This window comes from Planococcus citri, chromosome 2 (assembly GCF_950023065.1).
Source record: "Planococcus citri chromosome 2, ihPlaCitr1.1, whole genome shotgun sequence".
Taxonomy (NCBI): Eukaryota; Metazoa; Arthropoda; class Insecta; order Hemiptera; family Pseudococcidae; genus Planococcus; species Planococcus citri.
The window spans coordinates 78,525,438-78,544,679 of NC_088678.1; the positions used below are offsets into that span (position 1 = coordinate 78,525,438).

Here is a 19,242-nt window from a genome sequence, read left to right on the forward strand (position 1 = left end):
TTGAATGTTTTGAGAAATTCCTGCTGAAGTTGATATTCTTTCTCGATATTTGTCAACAAATAGTTACATCCCGCAAAAGGTTAGTAGTGCGATTGTTTTTCTGCAGAAGTATCGAAATAGGTTTATCTACCACTTTTACAAGCTTTACACAGTCAAATTGCAGCACTCCCTGGCATTTCATAATATTCAAGCATTCATGAAGAAGTCACTATCCCTCCTCGATCATTGATTGTGTAGTTCAACATCATGAAATATCATGATTGGAAACAACGAATTCTGCTCAAGCAATTTTCAAGAGGTAGAACTTCACTATCAATGATCGAGGAGGGATAGTGACTTCTTCATGAATGCTTCAACATTACGAAATGCCAGAGACAGCTGCAATTTGACAGTGTAAAGCTTTTCAAAGTGGTAGATAAGCCTTTTTCGATACTTCTGCAGAAAAACAATCTTACCACTAACCTTTTACGGGATGTAACTATTTGTTGACAAATATCGAGAAAGAATATCAACTTCAGCAGGAATTTCTCAAAACATTCAAAAGTTCAGAGTTGTGGTTGAACAACAGTTGAAAGCTTTTTACTGAATCTCAAATCCCCTGAATCCTGTAGTCATAAGCTAGACACAATCTCATGATTGTAAACGACGACTTCTGCTCGTGCAATTTTCATGATGTAGAACTACATTATCTATGATCGAGAAGGGATAGTGACTTCTTCATGAATGCTTGAACATTATGAAATGCCAGGGAGTGCTGCAATTTGACTGTGTAAAGCTTTTCAAAGTGGTAGATAAACCTATTTTGATATTTCTGCAGAAAAACAATCGTACTGCTAACCTTTGTAGGATGTAACTATTTGGTGACAAATATCGAGAAAGAATATCTACGGAGTGATAAACAGATTTGATGGGTGGATTGTAGATTATCTGAACTTATATGCTGTTAAAAGCATCTGTGTTCCTTTCAATTCTTGTTTCTGTCACTTCAAGCCTACTTGATAATATTTCCCATATTATGTACTTTGCGTATTCATGCTCTGTTTTTTCGGGTTTTTATCGAGACAAGTGAATCAAATTTTCAAAAAATCGCTCTGGTCCACCATTTTCACACCTTTCATGATTTCATTTTGTGAAGGGTCTACCATCAATATGTTTATCCAAAAATGGAGCATGGGTCCAATTTTTTTATCCCAACTTTTTTGAAAATTTGCCCCCCAAAAAGGGGTGGGGTGTTCTTTGGGGATATGCTTTCACTCATTCAGTACACCTAATGATACTATATCATTCAGTTCCATGATTGACCTCATTGGGGTTTTTGCTTTCTCGGTTTTCAAGGAAAATTGAATAAATCGGTACGGCTTTTACGAGACGGCTTTAAGGGGCTGGGGGGCAAACTGTGGGTTAATGTGATGATTGTGATGATCTAATTCAGGAAATTGAAAGCATTTTCACACAACATCTCAGGATTAGCCTGGGTCTTTAAGGGTTAAGATTAGGCTCCTAAAAATTACCTCACAGATAGCTGAACTATACAGGCAAAATAATTATGTAAATTTTTATGTACTTGTAAAGATGTACACAATTCATAGGCTACGTTTTCTTGAAAGCAGTTTCCTGCATATACTTAATTCATTACCTACTAAATCTCTTGGGAAAATACGAGTACCTATATTGGTTGTCCTCCGTTTTTACATCGAAATAGGTATTTTTAAATCCGGTTTTCGTCTTATAAAATACAAAAAATGAATTTCAAAAATGCAAAAAAATCACTACAAAAAATCACAAAAAAATATGTATAATGAATTATTGTACATACGTATTACGCTCGAAATCAGTGCTTTCAAGGGTCATTGCATGTCAAATCATTTTTAACATCATTCATTTTTTCAAACTTTTAAAATTTACAATGGAAAATAGAAAAATATTTTCAAAATTCTGTACTTAATTACTTGCCAACCCATCATTGAGAAATCGGATTTTTCATTATGCAAATTTTCAAACAAGATTTTAAAATTTTGAAAAAGTAAAAAATTTACAAAATTTCAAGCATACTCATAAAATCTTGTGCTTACGCCGCAGGTGAAAAAAAGAACTTTTCAGCAGATCACAATGTATCAGTTTCGTCAATAGCAGGAACTATACTCGCAGCTAATCAAGGTCCAGCGCCGACTTGTGTAATGAAAGTGTTGACTCCAACTGGGCAAGAGACTCACTCTGCAGAGCTCAGCGATGATCTTATATTACAAGTGGATGTGCAACCATCCAGTAAGTACTTTAAATTCTCACACGGTATAATCAGTTCTTTAAATTTTACTCGAGCCTCGTTACATTTTCAGACGTTTATGGAGGATTTGTCAGAAGTTGTCATGCAGAGTCGCCAACGCGAAAAGATGAAGACTATTATGATATTACGGATGCTTATGGTTGTGCTACGGATCCGACTATTTTTGGCAAATGGGAGTACAACCAAAGCACGCGATTTTTGACTGCCAAATTCAACGCTTTCAAATTCGCAAATTCTGATGATATAACTTTCCAGTGTACGGTTAGAACATGCTTAGGACAATGCCAACCAGTAAGTTGAAATAAACATGTTTACTCGTATCTACGGCTCGCATTGTCAGGACTTTCTACCCCTATGTGAAAATACTGTTCTCAGGTAAACTGTGGACGTGGAGGTAACGATGCTTTTGGAAGACGTAGAAAAAGACAAATATCAGATGAAATTAATTGCTCGACTGCGATTCGAGTATCATATAAAACCAAAAGTGAGTGTATAGGTATCGGTAGTCGAATAATAAACAAATAATCTAGTATTCGTAACCATTTGACGAAAAATACAATCTGTCAAATCTGTGAAATAGCGTTCTACTAAGTACTTCTTTCATCATTTCAGGAAACTAACTCTAAAAATAATGGAGCAGAAGAAATCAGAACGAAAAAAACTCGATGAAGCGCGATCGAGGGACATTTTGAAAGACCACTTTTTCAACCTTTTGGTAAAATGGATACACCGCGATCACTTGATCATTTTTTGAGGGTTCAACTGTCTCGATATAACAAGAGTTCACACTGCTGATTAAGACCATTGTTATGTACATACAAGTAAATAGATAGATTAGTCATAGATGACGTCTTAGCTACCTACTACCTAGTTAGTTTTGCAGTCGAATCAGTTCGATTATGTTTGTTAATCAATAAACACGTTTAAAATGTCTCACTGCTCGTTCATAACAACCATCAAGCCAAAGTCAATTCTCAACACATAATTTACTCTGAGTGTGTTGTGTGTTTGCGTTTATAATTTTTGGTGATTTATGTGGAGACCAATTGATTCTTCTTTTTTAAATTTGGGCCTTTAAAAATATGTACACTATTTCTCATTGATGTCAAATAATGTTCGATATCTAATAGTAGATGCAATTAGACCACTCGTAGAAAAATATACTTCCAGAGTTGTTGCAGCCTAATTACTTTTTCCAAAACTTTCCAGTTTTTTTTTAGAAATTTGGGCTTTTCAAAAATGTAATTTTCCAGCTGATTTCAAAAAAATAAAAAAATCATGAAACGTAACAATGTACCTAGTTTAAATAAGACCGAAAACAAAAACGTTCTCTAAAACAATAGTTGGATTTTTTCGCTCAGGAAACAATTTTTGACAAATCAAAATTTTGTAAGACTATCTCGTTTTATTGAACGATACTGTTTTGTGCTTTCGAGCTACCTAGGACAAATTCTGGCCTTTCTCGTACTTTTGTGCCTTTTTCGTGCCGTTAGACACTCTGACCACCTGCTGAATGGATTAAAGTTAGCAAAACTTGATTAATAATTTTCACAGGTCCGACCACGAATTCAACATCTGCTTGCAGGGTCATTCCACGTCAATTGGACCAAGAAGTGGTAGGGGGTTCGGCGATTTTTTGAAATTTTTCCTGTGAAAAGACCTTCCGAAGGGATAACCAATGGCGCAAATCGCAGCCCTCTGGCCCATTTTCAAAGGCAGGCAGGGGGTGTCAAAGTTTTCAGTGAACCTAAAATATCGTCCGTTTCAGCAGCGGATTACTCGATAACCGCGATACCTACAAAAATGTAACATTTTCCCACAGTTAGGGGGTTTGAAAGGCTTTTTGGTGATATCATAAAAATCAGTGTTGCCACTTAGCTCAAAAAGTTTCGAAACGTAGTTTTTATATCGTTCCGACTCTCAAAAATTCTGAAAAAAAATATATTATGGACAACTTTTTATGCTGAACAACATATTAAAAAATTGGGATGGTAACATATGTTGCAAAGTTTATTTTTAAAAATTTTAAGCTTGCGAAAAAATGCGATTTTTTGATTTAAAACATGAAAAAAAGTTTTGATAGGTGAAGTTGACCCATTTGACTCCTATTTTTTACGTATCTGTTGAAAAAGTTGAAAAACCCCTTTCACACGATAAAATGAACTCCTCACAAAAAAATCGAAATTTGAAAAATTTCAATTTTCAATTCCAACAATCAAAAAAAGTTTAAATTTATTCAGTTGTCTGATTTTGACCTATTTCTGACGTATTTCATGAAAAAGTTTATAAAAATTACACTCACAACAAATTCGTTCATTTTTTGAATCTTTTCCAATTTTGATTTTTTTTGTGAGTTCATTTCATCGAATAAAAAGGTTTTTTCAACTTTACTAACTAGATGGAATTTATTGGAGCATTTCCCCTTTTTAATTTCCTTAAAATGAGTTGCTTATTTCTACTAAAAAATAACAGTTTGAAATATAAATATCTTCTTTCTACTTCAACTATACCTACTTTATAATAACATCTTGCTTTCCAGTCCTTCCTCTAAGAGTTCCAGAGTTCCTTTTGTGCGCTCCAATCTTGTGGTAAATCCTTCACATCTAAAACCATAAAAGTACTGTGAGTGATGGATGGTGTTACAAATCACCGGATAGCTTCTAGCCTCTCCCTACCCTCTGGTGTTTAAGAAATAATCATCCAGCCAGAAGTGTAGCCCGAAAAAATTTTTTTCGAGTTTTGAGTGATGGGATTTTCTTTGAAAATTCATGGGGTCTCGGGCTTTAAAATTTTGGGTTTGGGTTTCAGGGCCATGTTTGGGGCTTCGATTAAATGTTTGGGGCTTCTCAGTTGGTTACTCACCTTCACTGTTTATTTTTATTTATTTTTCCGGATCGCGTCACAATTTGTTTTCATTCCGATTCGATTCGTTTTCAAAGAACTATCAATGTAATTTTCCAAAATAAAAACGATACTTTCGCGTATTAAAATTCTAACGGTAGGAACGAATTAAATAGGATGGACGATTAAACCCCAACACACCATCATAAGCTATTTATAATTTTCAAAATTCATTCTCGAATTACTAAACAAACTAAAAACACTTCTCCTCCTTGACCAAATTTTGAGTAAGACAAGCCAAAGGAGAAGAGATTGAAGATCTCGTCTTGAATAAATTTAGTTTCAAAAAATTGAAAAATCATTACTCAATTTCTTTTTCTAAAAAATCGCATCGGCGAAACGTAAGGTACTGTATACGTTTTTATTATTTTTAAAACGCAATCCATATTATTGAAATTTTCATTTCTTACTTTCCAGCAATAGCATATCTCTTATTTTCTCCAACTTGATTGAGAGATTCATCCAGTTGATCCAGTAATCCCTATCGTGCTTCAGTTCATTGATAAGGTTATTTTTATTAATAATCTGCAGCTTCTTTATAATTTGGCTTTCCTTCTTTCTGAGCTGTGAATTTAACCTCTGGTGTGCTGACTGCTTTGGTCTACAATTGACTTCAACAACTGTGAACAGATTTGTGTATTGAGGTTGACATTTAGTAAGCTCTTTATGTTATGCAGTAATAACTTTTTAGCAATTTTGTTTGGGTTCAACACCTTACCAACTGTACAAAGGCGATAAAGTAGACCTTCTGTAGCAATTTCTAATTATATTATAAACTTACCCAGGTAAAAAGCCAACAACGTGTATAAAATAATTCGAGTTTTTGAAGCCATTATAAAAATTTAATACTGACACGTGGTAATAAAACGCATTTCAACATTGACACAAAACAATATGGCTATAGGATTAATGCGTATATATACTTAGTTAGATGAACAAACGGAGAAAATGATTTTTCTGATATCTGTTCACAGTCCAATTATATTTTTTTAGTTTGGGCTGATTTAATCTCTAACTCACATCGTGTTATTTCTTATCACATTATTGAAAACGTGAAATATGTTGGTACCATATTGCTAAAGTCTATGTATATTTACTGTTAATGAGAAACTCACGGAAATTTTCTTAGGATTAAATTATCTGATACTAGAAAATTAATTATTCAGCTCTGGCATGCAATTTTTATTAATAATTTTTTTTGTAATAGGTACATAGAACACAAAATTAATGAATCAATTTCTGTTGACTTTCCTTTTAGGAAATGATCGTTGTTTGAATGATGACATTCCATAATTTCTTTTCTTCATTGACAGGATGTGAATGATTTCAAGAATTCCGAAGATGAATCTTGGATACATTTTTGTCTTAATATTATTTTGATAGCAATCAGTTTTATTCTATGTGGAATATCATATTTTAATTCAGAAATCACGTAATCAAAATCGCTAGTCTCATCTCTTGAAAATTAATCCAATTTCTCTGAATGATTTAATGATTCATTCAAATTTTTATTTTTTGTCTAATTTTGGAAATTATATTTGAAAATTTTTCCAAGGATGAGTGCATCGGTATTCGAATAAACAAATCTTGTGTTTGTAAACCATTTAATGGAGAATACAATAGCGTTCTACTGAGTATTTTTTTTCATAATTTTAGGAAACCAACTCTAAAAATAAATGGAGCCGAAGCCGCCGAAGGGATCGGTACGAAATTTTGTAATGACACGTAACTTGAATAACTCGATGAAGCGCGATCGAAGGACATTTTGAAAGTTGTTATCGTTAAAGTGTGAATTACTAGGAAAGGATGGTTCAGATAATCGTGATTACTTAAAAGGGGGTTACATGAGAAACTACCTAAGGGGGTTGAATTTAGCCTATGTCTCCTAATGTCATTAGACATGGGTATCCGATCCAATATTAACGAGAACAACTAAAGGTTAGAATAATAATGAAATGAACACCTAACATCATTATTCCGATGATACTCTTTATTGTATTAAAAGATATCAATTTAACTATATTAATGAATTAATTATAATCTCCTCGACCTTCTGCACAATATGTCAATCTAAGATCAGTGTCCTAAGATTGTTGCAGATCATGTAGTTCGCAGGAACATCCATTCCATACCTATCGAAATAGGCATAGTTAGGCGGAATAGGTATCAAACAATATACCATCATACGAGGCTGGATCTATGTCCTAGGCTCGAGTATGCATAATAATATCGATTAATTGTGCTAACTTAAGATTAATAAGTGGAGACACCACCATGTAAGTAAAACTTACCAAACACTGCTCACTGTCACACCACCTCTTTCCCTTAGCCTACCCCAATAATAGTGGCTGTCGGTGGCTGCTTTACGAAGAGACACACGTAACACACGCTCTACCTTATTGATGTCCGGAATCATCTTAGGTAGCCGCAAAAAGGAGATAATTAGGTAAACGCGAACGATACGGAAAGTAATCATATTAATTACTCGATCGGCGAATGATTAAACAAATTAGATTTAATTACCACGCTAAAAGTGGAATAAACACGAGTTAGGTGCCTCATAGGGAGACTTTACGTTAAATTCGACACTATGTGACCACAATGCCACTTGATACCTTACGCTGCAGATGATAGAAAACAAGTGAGGCTCGTGGGCGAATTCTCATACAGAGAAGCCACGATCCTGAAGATCTGAGCTCACCCCTTTTGTACATGATTGACAGATTTATGTACAAAACAGGTGTATTGTGTATAGGTACACGTACCAAGTGATTTACGTGCATAATAATTTATGCACCGATAGTTCCCACGTTACGACGATTCCCCTAACCAGGCAATCTTTCCGAGAATGTCCACCTAGAGGGTGAAGGCATATTACACTATATCAAAGTCAACGTTTTCAACCTTTGGTAAAATGGCTACACCGCCATCGCTTGATTATTGTTTGAGGTTTCAACAGTCTTGATATAATTAAGATTTCAACACTTCTGTTCAAGACCATCAAACCAAAGTTAATAATCTTCATAAATTAGGAACACAGGAGGAGAAAGGTGATTCACAATTGGAAGGTCATCTTACTTTTTCATCTTAGTATACCTACCGAATACAATTTATAAACAATTTTTTTTGTACTTTTTCTCGGAATTTGGAACGAATTTAGAAATGAACAATTTTGTTTTGTACTTTTTTCTCGTAATTTGTATTTTTAAAAAAATCGAAAAGTAGAAGTGAGAGGGAAGAGAAAAAAGAAACATTAGCGGGTATCTTTAGCAACAATTGTCATCACCTTCTCCACTCACTAACTGGAAATCTATCTTACATCGATTTGATGTGAGTTAAAATTAAATTTCATTTTTAGAATCTCGTCCAGTTCGTGGAAGGAAGCTGATAAAAATTTGAAGAAATTCGTGAACGTCACTGAGACAACGATGATAGCAGTAAACACCACTCTCGTACCAAATGTTTACATCTGCTCGTCTCGCAGTATAAGTGGTGAACATATGCATTAAGTTCCACCAGTTCCTATCAACAATTTCATTTCTTGATCAGGTTTCGTCGCGCGATTAACAATTTTTTGCTCTAAAATGTATGCGCGACAGTTGCAACGATTTTGTAATATGTTATTTATGAATTTATTTGTTTCGTTTATTCTTCTAGTGGTAATTAGTCAACAAGCTCACTGTGCACAGATTACCAATGGTGAATTTTTTTACTTATATTTACGCGAGGCGCCGATTCAAGTGATGATAGTGTGGTGGTGGTATCATTATTATCAGGGCTCGGATTTTTATGCTGGAGCATATTTTTTGTATGCATAGAGGATAGGGAATTCTTCAACTATCTCCACGATTCATGAAATTTCAAGTAAAATGAGCCTAATTCGTTAGAGCATATTTTTGCATATTTCACCATAAAAGCATTAAAAGCATATTTTGGCATTTTTTAAGGAATATTTTGCGTTTTTAGAGCATATTTTACGTTTTTAGCAGTTTTTAGGGAATATTTTGATCAATTTCAAATTTTTGCATCAAATTAGTATTTGGCTATTTCTCATTTTTTCCCCGCAAAAATTGTGAAACTGGCAGTAGCTCTCTTGTATACCTACCTACATATTTTTTTTGTTCATTTTATTTGTTTTTTATTCCTTTAAAAATGGAATTAGAATTACCTTTTCGTAATTATAAAATGATCAGTTTTGCATTTTTGTTCGTGAATTTTTGGTATCATACAACAACATTAGTAAAATCGTATAGGAATTAATTTTTCCTGTAAAGCAATGCCCATATCGTTAGGGAATATTTTTACTTTTTAGAGCATATTTTGGCATTTTTTAGGGAATATTTAAGCGCATATTTTGGGTTTTTTAGGGAAAGAATATCCGAGCCCTGATTATTATAAACAGTTTTCGTGTAGTCCAACTATTTGATTTTATCGTTCGGAAATGAATTTTTTACAAATCAAAACCTTGCAAGACTCTCAATTTTTCGTTCAGTAGCTGAAATTTCTTCTTAGTTAGGCATACTACTTCCGTGAAAAAAATAGTGGAATCTACTGCAAAGTAATTTCTTTGTACATAAATTGAGAAAAAATCGTCATACCATTTAAATTTAAATTCTACCTTGAATTTTAATTTGTAAACAAAAGCAAAGAAATATTAAACTTTAAAAATACGAAAATATGGAAGTTGATCAATAAAAGAAAAATTCAAAAATATGTACATTGAAACAGTCGTAATTTTTGAAAATACCTGGCTACTGTGCCTTTCTAGTATAATAATTTCATTTAAGATCGGCTTCTAAAAGTTACCTCACAAGTGGCTGAACTACAGGAAAAGCAATATGCTAATTTTCAGGTATTCGTATACACAATTCATAGGATAGGTACGTTGCCTAGGAAGCAGTTCTCTGCAAATTGTATAATTCCTTCAACAGATCTCTCGGCAAAATAAATTGGATGTCCTCCATGTTTTCATCGAAGTAGGTAGTTTTTTTTTTTTTAATTTTTAATTTGGCAAGGCCAGCGTATAGCTTACCTACTCGTCTATACCACCTCTCAGGGCATTGGCTTGGCTGATTCGGCGCCGGCTACGGGATTCTCCATCGCTCCCAACCATTTCTTGTCATCTCTGCTCTCGCATTGACAAATTGCATAAATATGATCACCGTAGTAAATTTTTTAATCCGGTTTTCGTCTTATATAAAATACGAAAATGAATCTCGAAAATGCAAAAAATTTGATACAAAAAATCACTAAAAATTATAACGAATTTATTGCGCTCGAAATCGGTGTTTTCAAGAGTGATTCCATGTCAAATCAGGCTGGTTCTGGTTTAGGTTCTCCGATTTTGTTCAGAAATTTTTCTGTATAGGTTTTTTGCATTGTGTATTAGGAAAGAAAGAAAATCGTCATCATTGGTCCCAACCCTACCTAGTTAGAGCAGGCGAGGCAGGTTTTTTATTTAGCAGTTTAATTACTCGCGACTGCAGCAACTTGAAGAAAAATCTGTTTGCGGCGTTTCAAAGTCGTTTAAAAAATGAAGTCAAAGATCAAAATTTTTCAAAATTTCAAAAAAAAACTTTTTTGGGAGCTTGATTTTCGAAAACGTGACGAATTTCGGAGCTAGGTATAGGCTATGATTTAAAACCTAGAAAAAAGACCCAAAATTTTAGTCTAATACATATAAAAAAATTATTAAATATCGTGTGCCGAATCGTTTCAAACCTCTGTAACCCTCTCCTCCTTTCTCATTGGCTCTTCAAATTTTCTGAAAATAGCAAAAATCGTGTGACATGTGGTTTATTAGATTTTCGGGGACGCTGAATACGAATATCAACTCCATTTTTCAATTTTTTATTTCAACAAGCAGAAAAAAATGACGCAAAATCTCCAAAAAAAAAACCAGACGAGAGGCATAATTTTAACACTTTTCGATGAATTTTCAGCTAACACCACCGAACCAATCGATCCCTGCCAGCAAACTCACTGTGGACCGAACGACAATTGCACGATTCGAAAAGAAGTAGCTATTTGCCAATGCATCGCTGGTTATTCCGGTGATCCATATGCTGGCAGTGGCTGTACACGAGCATGCGAAGCCCATAAGGACTGCTACGAAGGATCAGCTTGCATACGACACAAATGCGTAGATCCATGCCCAGGCTTATGTGGTGTTGACGCTAATTGTCATGTTGTTAATCATAATCCAATTTGTTCTTGCCCACCCGCATACACAGGCGACCCATTTTCAAAATGCATACGCACGTATCATTCAACTGGTATGTAACAGAAATTCTAATCTATAAAACATAGTCTGCAGATACCCATCTAAATTCCTGTTCAAATTACAGAAAAACCACCGATTGAACATGCTTGCCAACCATCTCCTTGCGGACCAAACAGCGAATGTCGCACGAACGATCAACAAGCAGTTTGCTCGTGTTTACCAGGCTACATAGGAAATCCACCAAACTGTACGCGCCCATGTGGCTTGAATTCTGACTGCGAGAAGGATGAAGTCTGTTTAAAGCAAAAATGCGTCGATCCCTGTTCCGATATTCCTGATTTTTGCGGATCACAAGCATCGTGCTACGTTCGAAATCATAATGTACACTGCTCCTGCCTATCGGATTACACAGGAGATCCATTTTCGCAGTGTTCACCAACGTGTGAGTATCTATTTTCTGTTAGTTGGTTACTGAATAATATGGATTGAAACTTTGAAAAACATAATAAATCCAATCATTTTCACTACACACATCAAGGTTTTGGGACAAGCCTTTTTTCTCAGTTTTGCAATGATTTGAAAATCTAATGTCCAGAAAAAAACGAAAAAGTTCAACTTTTAATTTGTATGTAATATTTTTTGGCAAATATTTTTGAAACTCGATTTTAAAAAAATTAGACACTGAGCCTCACTTAGCTGCAAATTGTGCATACAACCCCTTCCATTTTGTTGATAATTCACTCCACTTAATTCAGTATAGCTTAATACCGTATAAAAAAAATTAAAATATAACGATACAATATTGAGAAGAATCGCCTTGAAATGAGAAAAAGAAACGCGCCATCTTACCCCGTTGAACATTGCTCATGATAGGATCAAGAATGAAATAGGGACAGCAAAGAGAAAGAGGCACTTTCAGATAAAGAACCAATGAGTCATTCCATTTTTAAAATTTGTATAAAAGAAAGCTAGGCATTTAGTAAATCAAATTTAAAAACTGATTCTGAAATTTGAAAATTTGGTTTCCGAAATTTACATTTTGAATAAAGTAATAGGTAGACATGCAGGCATGAAAAAAAAGGAACGCATTTTCAAATTTTCAAATTACAAAATCAAACTTTTGACATTTTGAAATTTATGTCCATTTTTTTATACCTAATCATTGAAACAAAATTTCCCAATTTTGAGAAAATAGCTTAAAATTCTAATTTTGAAAAACAAATGATTGGTGTGATTTTCGAAATTTCAGAAGTTTGATTTCAACAATCAAAATTTTGAAAAAATAGGTCATGAAAAAAATTGTTTATATTGTTCTAAAGCTTTCTTTGCTAAAAATTTCGAAAAATTCAAAATCAGAACTTACAAAAATTTGAAAAACAATATACTTAATTAGGCAATTTTTCGGCAAGAAAGCGAGACTTGCGAGAAATTCTGAAAAAAATTAAGACTTGCGGAATTTTTTGCAAAAAAGCGTCAATTTTAGTAATTTTTGAATTGAAACTGTTTAGAGAAACTTTTTGACAACTTAGTATTTTCAGGTAAAAAAAGCAAGATTTCTCAGCAATTAAAAAAATTACGAATTTTTGTCAGTTAGGTACTGAAAAGAATAAGTATTGAAACTTTTTGCAACTTTTTGGTTAAATAAATGACTTTCTTTGCAACATATAGGGCAAAACGCACATTTCAGGTTGCATACCATACATGCACCTTGTGAATGGTAGGCTAAACCTTACAAGTCTAGCTGTAACGTGTAAACAATGCTGTTCACTTCTACTTTTCAGCTCGTCAAGTCAATTTTCTCGAGGAAGACCTTTGAGGATTTCAAAAAATGTAGTACCATTGGAAAGGGAACAAAATTCTCTACAATTTTGAGCCATAAAATAATGGGGTCCTCGAGATGGTTTAAAAGTTCTCCTGCCTCAAAGTTCAAAGCGGACGGAACAATATGTTAAATTGGCTACCTTTTTTAACTCGTCAAGTCAATTTTCTCAAGGAAGACTTTCGCGGATTTCAAAAAATGTAGTACCGTTGGAAAGGGGATAAAATTCTCTACAATTTAGAGCCATAAAATAATGGGATCCTCGAGATGGTTTAAAAGTTCTGCCACCTCAAAGTGCAAAGCTGACAGAACAATGAGTTGAATTTTGCCGCATTTTTCTGCTCCTTAAGTCAATTTCCTCAAGGAAGACCTTTGAGGATTTCAAAAAATTTATTACCGTTGGAAAGGGCACAAAATTCTCTACAATTTAGAGCCATAAAATAATGGGGTCCTCGAGATGGTTTAAAAGTTCTGCCACCTCAAAGTGCAAAGCTGACAGAACAATGAGTTGAATTTTTCCGCATTTTTCTGCTCCTTAAGTCAATTTCCTCAAGGAAGACCTTTGAGGATTTCAAAAAATTTATTACCGTTGGAAAGGGCAAAAAATTCTCTACAATTTAGAGCCATAAAATAATGGGGTCCTCGAGATGGTTTGAAAGTTTTGGCATATCAAAATGCAAAGTGGACAGAACAATCACTAGCTTGAAGCTTACAGAATGTAAGGGGAATCAAGATCCGCAACCACTTATACGCTGTGTGATGTCAGAGCGTTTTGCCCTATTGACAAAAGCGAGACTTTGACAAATTCAGAATTTTTGACAACAAAGCGAGACTTTTGGACAGTTTTTGGAATAAAAAGTAAAAAATTTGAAATTTTTTGCAAACGGTCGCCAATTTTTTGAAGTTTTAGGCAAGAAACAATACGTTTTTTGCTCTTTTTTTTTAAACATAAAAACAGACTTTGAGAATAGTAAGGCATTGTAACTGTGAAGCCGAAAAAGAAGTATAACCAGTTGGAAAATATAAAAAAAATTAAATACTTTTGTAAATGCTTCACTTGAAAAACGTCCATTTCTGCAAGATCTAGGTACTTTAAATTTTTGCTCCCTAGGGAGGCAATGACACTCGTCACCCCCCCCTGGAAATCCACTTCTTCTTGTTTTCCATACATTATTTGACTTAAGTAAAAGGGAGGATTTATTGAAAGATAACGAGGAAAGTCTACTACAGGAAAAACTCATTTCAATGAATTTTTAGCAAACATCACCGAACCAACCAATCACTGCCACCCATATCGCTGTGGACCAAATGCCAATTGCACGATTCGAAAAGAAGTAGCTGTTTGCCAATGCGCCGCTGGATTCTCTGGTGATCCATATACTGGATGTAGTCGAGCATGCGAAGCCAACAAGGACTGCTACGAAGGATCAACTTGCATACGACATAAATGCGTTGATCCGTGCCCAGGCGTATGTGGTGTCGATGCTGTTTGTAATGTTTTTAATCATATTCCTGTTTGTTCATGTCAGCCCGAATACACAGGCGACGCATTCTCAGTATGCAGACACACGAATTCTTCAACTGGTATGTAGCCTGAATTCCTATCTACAAAACATACATACTGCAAATACCTACTTAAAATTTCCACATTCAAATCACAGAAACCCCTCCAGTTAAAAATCCATGCGAACCAACGCCTTGCGGACCCAACAGTGCATGTCGCACGTACAATGGACAAGCAGTTTGCTCGTGTTTACCAGGCTTCATAGGAAGTCCACCAACATGTACATCTGAATGTGTTTTGAATTCTGACTGTGGGAAGAATGAAGCCTGCATCCGACAAAGATGCCTTGACCCGTGTCCAGACACATGCGGTGTTAACGCTGTTTGTAGTGTTGTTAATCATAGTCCACTTTGTTCGTGCCAACAGGGATACACAGGCGACCCATTCTCAATATGCACACACTTGAATTCTTCAACTCGTATGTATTCAATAAAAATTCAAACCTACAAAACATACTGCAGATAGTTGTTTAAATTTCCATTCAAATTACAGAAACCCCACCAATTAAAAATCCATGCGAACCATCACCTTGCGGACCTCACAGTGAATGTAGGTTGTACCATGGAATACCAAGTTGCTCGTGTTTACCAGGCTTTATAAGCGTTCCACCAACATGTACACAACCATGTGGCTTTAATTCTGACTGTGAGAAGGAAGAAATCTGCCTGAAGCAAAAATGCGTCGATCCCTGTTCCGATATCCCTGAGTTTTGCGGATTACACGCATCGTGCTACATTCGAAATCATAATGTACACTGTTCATGCCCATCGGATCCGAACGGAGATCCATTTTCAAAGTGTTCTCCAGGATCGCCGATATGTAAGTATTTTCAGTTAGCTGGCTATTGAATGTGCAGGATTAAGGTTTGAAAAACTTGATTAATAATAATTTCCACAGCTCCGGCCACGAATTCAACATCTCCCTGCGTTAGTAAACCAAATCCTTGTGGTCCAAACTCGCAATGTAGAGAAATCAATGACACTGCTGTGTGCTCCTGTCTACCGGGTTATGTCGGATCGCCGCCATCTTGTCGACCGCAATGTACCGTGAGTTCAGATTGCTATAGAGATTTAGCCTGCATTAATCAACGTTGTACGGATCCTTGCCCGGGAACCTGCGGTATCAATGCAAAATGTAGGGCTATAGAACATAATCCCATATGCACTTGTATCGATGGGCATACTGGCAGTCCTTTCGTTCATTGCTCTCCAATGAATACCAGTAAGTAACGTAACAAGCACTCAAGACCAGTACAAGGATACCTATTTCTTGAATTTAATCGATATCTAATGTTCACAGCTTCGAATCCGACAACAAATCCACCAACAGGTGCCTGTTTATCAAGTCGTTGTGGTTTGAATACGGTATGTAAAGACATCAAAGGCACTGCTGTATGCAATTGTTTACCCGGTTACATGGGATCGCCAGAAATAGGCTGTCGGCCAGAATGTGTCAATAATTTAGATTGCGTTAGTCACTTAGCCTGCATTAACCAAAAATGTAAAGATCCTTGTCCGGGACAGTGCGCTGACAATGCAACGTGTCAGGTTATACAGCATACTCCCTCATGCACTTGTAATGCTGGGTACATTGGAGATCCTTTCTTTAGATGCTCTCCGACTCCGACCAGTGAGTAGCAATCGCTCTTGTCCATCAAAGGCACACCGAGGAAATCCGCATTTAACGTGTTCGCCAATATAGTGAACATTTTTACATCTAGCGTATTGGCAGCTTTGCAGCTATCCGTATTTTAAATTAATGATTCACTGGTTGCTGTTCTGGTGATAACAAATTAGTGGTAGTTTCATACTTGGTTATTGTATCATTTGTATAGTCGAATACAACTTTTCCCCTGAGTGCACTTACTTTTTATTTCAAATTAGAAGTGGGGGATACATCTCACTTACCCATTGTGGTGATTTTTCTATTAACTCTTCAACTTCCCTGAGTAATTCAGGAGATGATTGGGTTTTTACATTTTGAAAAAAAAAATCTGAATAACTTCTCTTCAGTTTTTTAGAACCCACAAAGGAAAGTAATTCAAACAGCATTTCAAGTATTCTTTTCTTTTGACAACTTACACAGCTCACAAGGAAAAATGAGATTGTTGATTTCAAGAAAAATTCAATTTTGGAATTTTGAAAACTGAGGGAAAAATTTGGCAAAAAAGTAAAATTTTTGACAATTAACAAAACTTACTTAATACTTGGGAAATTGAAAAAACAAAATCATTTTGGATAAAAGATAAATTTGTGTAATTAAGTATGAGATCAAAAGCGCAAAAATTCTGAAAATTTGTTGAGTCTCATTTTAAAAATTGATGAAGGGGGAGGGGGTAAAAATTGAGAAATAAGTGGTGAGGGGGTACTTTCCAACTTTCCAGCTCAACAAAGTGAAATTTGAATTTTTCATTTTTTTTGATTTTTCAAAGTTTACTTACCAATATGAAAAAAAAAGATTATGTAGAAATTTTTGCTAGTAGGTACGCCATTTTTATACGCTCTTTTGATCTAGCTCTGTCAGGTGCGAAAATATAATATTGTGATCCGTTCTGACAGAAGGGGCCACAAGTCGGATATTTCATTTTCAATTTTTTGGCCATTTTGAAAACTAGACATCATATCGAGTCGAATGAGACCAATCCTAGCCTCCTAGCTCATTTTTTCCACTTTTTTGCATTTCTTGAAGTTGAAGGATTGAAAAACAAGATTTTGAGAAAAACGCATTTAAAGAAAAAAATTTATGAAAACTGACAATGTGATTTTTTCCGAGAAAAGGTACATAAATAGTGTTGACGACTTAGCTGAAAAATCGCATTAAAAAACGTTTTTACCTAGCCAAGATTTTTTTGCGGGAAATTGTCGAGAGTGACCCCCTGAATAATTCTTAAGAGTTACCACCCCGTACCCCTCTTGTTAATTTTTATGGGGGGGGCTGTCACACCCCCCCCAATGGATTTTTCACAGATTTCATCTCAGAGGTTGATTTTACGTCGAAAACAGTTCAGTACTTTTTTGTTCTACGTCAAATTTCCGATCTAGTGATATTTCAAATGAGGGGCGGGGGGGGGGTATTCAAAAAAACGCAAAAAAGCTATCGGCGCGTAGAAGGGGTAAAATGGCCCCGGAGAGCGTTCGGGTTGATACTAGCATGGAAAGTGAGTACCATTGAGAAACTACCGCGTGAAAAATTTCAGATCCACGCCACCTTCCCTTTTTGGGGAACCCCCCTTTTTTGAAATTTCAATAACACAGTTCTCAGTCCCATTTCAACCGATTTGGAAAATTTTTCTGGAAGCCATGTATATCCTTAGTAGGTATCCCCACAAAAATTTTCAACCCCCTCTCCTCATATTTACCCCTCAAAATGGCGTTTTTTCTCATTTTTTTATGCCTATTAACAACCAAGATTGCGAGGTACAATTTTGGAAAGACGTTTTTTGAACGTATTTGTGGCCCCCAAACATCATATACCATATTAAAAATTTTTGCTTTGGTGCGCGGTGGTGAAAACTTGGAATAATGTATCTTAGGGTGGTGGGGGGTGAAATGGGAATTTTGAAAAAAATAACTAATAATGAGTAGGGTATCGTTTTCATATGATTCGACACCGCTGAGCACGAATATGACCTCAGATTTTGTGCTTCACTCACCTAGACCTATCCAGAGCCCCTCAACCCCCTCCATTTTCACTATTTCTGAAATAAAGTTATTTTGATGACATTGATGTCGTTTTCATATGATTCGATACCGCAGATCGGAAATTTGACGTAGAACAAAAAAGTACTGAACTGTTTTCGACGTAAAATCACCCCTTGAGGAGAAATCTGCGAAAAACCAATTTGGGGGGGGGGTTTCAGCCTCCCATAAAAAAATTAGCAAGAGGGGTACGGGGTGGTAACTCTCAGGAATTATTTAGGGGGTCACCCTCGACAATTTCCCGCAAAAAAATCTTGGCTAGGTAAAAATGTTTTTTAAATGCTAATTCGCCTACAATATAGTGTTTCAAAAAATGGATTCTGGTACTTGAAAGTGTGTAGAATAACATGGAATGAGTTAAGTTTACGATAAGAACACGTTTACATTGTAAAAACGTGAAAAAATAAGATAAAATGAGAAAAAAATTACAAGAAAATTGAATTCTTCATTCAATTTTTACACTTTTTTGCAAATTTATCGAAAACTGAGCCTCCTAGAAAAAAACAAATGGCATTCTGTCGATTGGAAATTCGATTCTCTACAATGTTCTTCGACATCATTTTTCCGTAGAATGCTTTGTTCCGCCTCTAGAGAGCTTTAAAAGTTTTGAGCGTTCAATATTTTTAATTTTCGAACTTCAAAATGCGCTTTCAACACACTTTTCGGCCTTACATGCTGCGGCTGTGTCACATGACAGTTCACATGTCAAGCAACCGAAATCCGCGAAAAAAAAATTTCAAAATTATTTTGACA

The 19,242-nt window shown here is 35.3% G+C and overlaps 2 protein-coding genes and 2 long non-coding RNA genes across 5 annotated transcripts in view; 2 read left to right on the forward strand and 2 right to left on the reverse strand.

Annotated features, from left to right (window-relative positions):
- Window positions 1-19,242, reverse strand: part of LOC135833764 (uncharacterized) — a 265,501-nt gene that overhangs the window by 106,936 nt on the left and 139,323 nt on the right. The window lies entirely within an intron of this gene.
- On the forward strand, window positions 1,414-3,211 carry LOC135833754 (uncharacterized). Its single transcript, XM_065347524.1, has 4 exons — window positions 1,414-2,265; window positions 2,337-2,575; window positions 2,660-2,768; window positions 2,897-3,211. The coding sequence occupies exons 1-4, from the start codon at window positions 2,178-2,180 to the stop codon at window positions 2,902-2,904; spliced, it is 444 nt and encodes a 147-aa protein (XP_065203596.1). The 5' UTR covers window positions 1,414-2,177; the 3' UTR covers window positions 2,905-3,211.
- LOC135833761 (uncharacterized) lies at window positions 3,397-6,169 on the reverse strand. Of its 2 annotated transcripts, XR_010556533.1 has the most exons (4): window positions 5,967-6,169; window positions 5,596-5,805; window positions 4,799-4,887; window positions 3,397-4,079 (listed from the first exon to the last, which is right to left on the reverse strand). It is a non-coding gene; the product is annotated as an uncharacterized LOC135833761 (long non-coding RNA). The 2 variants fall into 2 exon arrangements; XR_010556532.1 differs by lacking the exon at window positions 3,397-4,079 and having other exon boundaries at window positions 4,255-4,887; window positions 5,967-6,163.
- On the forward strand, window positions 8,683-16,648 carry LOC135833722 (neurogenic locus notch homolog protein 1-like). Its single transcript, XM_065347478.1, has 8 exons — window positions 8,683-8,884; window positions 11,128-11,460; window positions 11,533-11,850; window positions 14,485-14,811; window positions 14,889-15,209; window positions 15,284-15,610; window positions 15,689-16,012; window positions 16,091-16,648. Exons 1-8 carry the CDS (start codon window positions 8,770-8,772, stop codon window positions 16,426-16,428), a joined length of 2,403 nt encoding a protein of 800 aa, XP_065203550.1. The 5' UTR covers window positions 8,683-8,769; the 3' UTR covers window positions 16,429-16,648.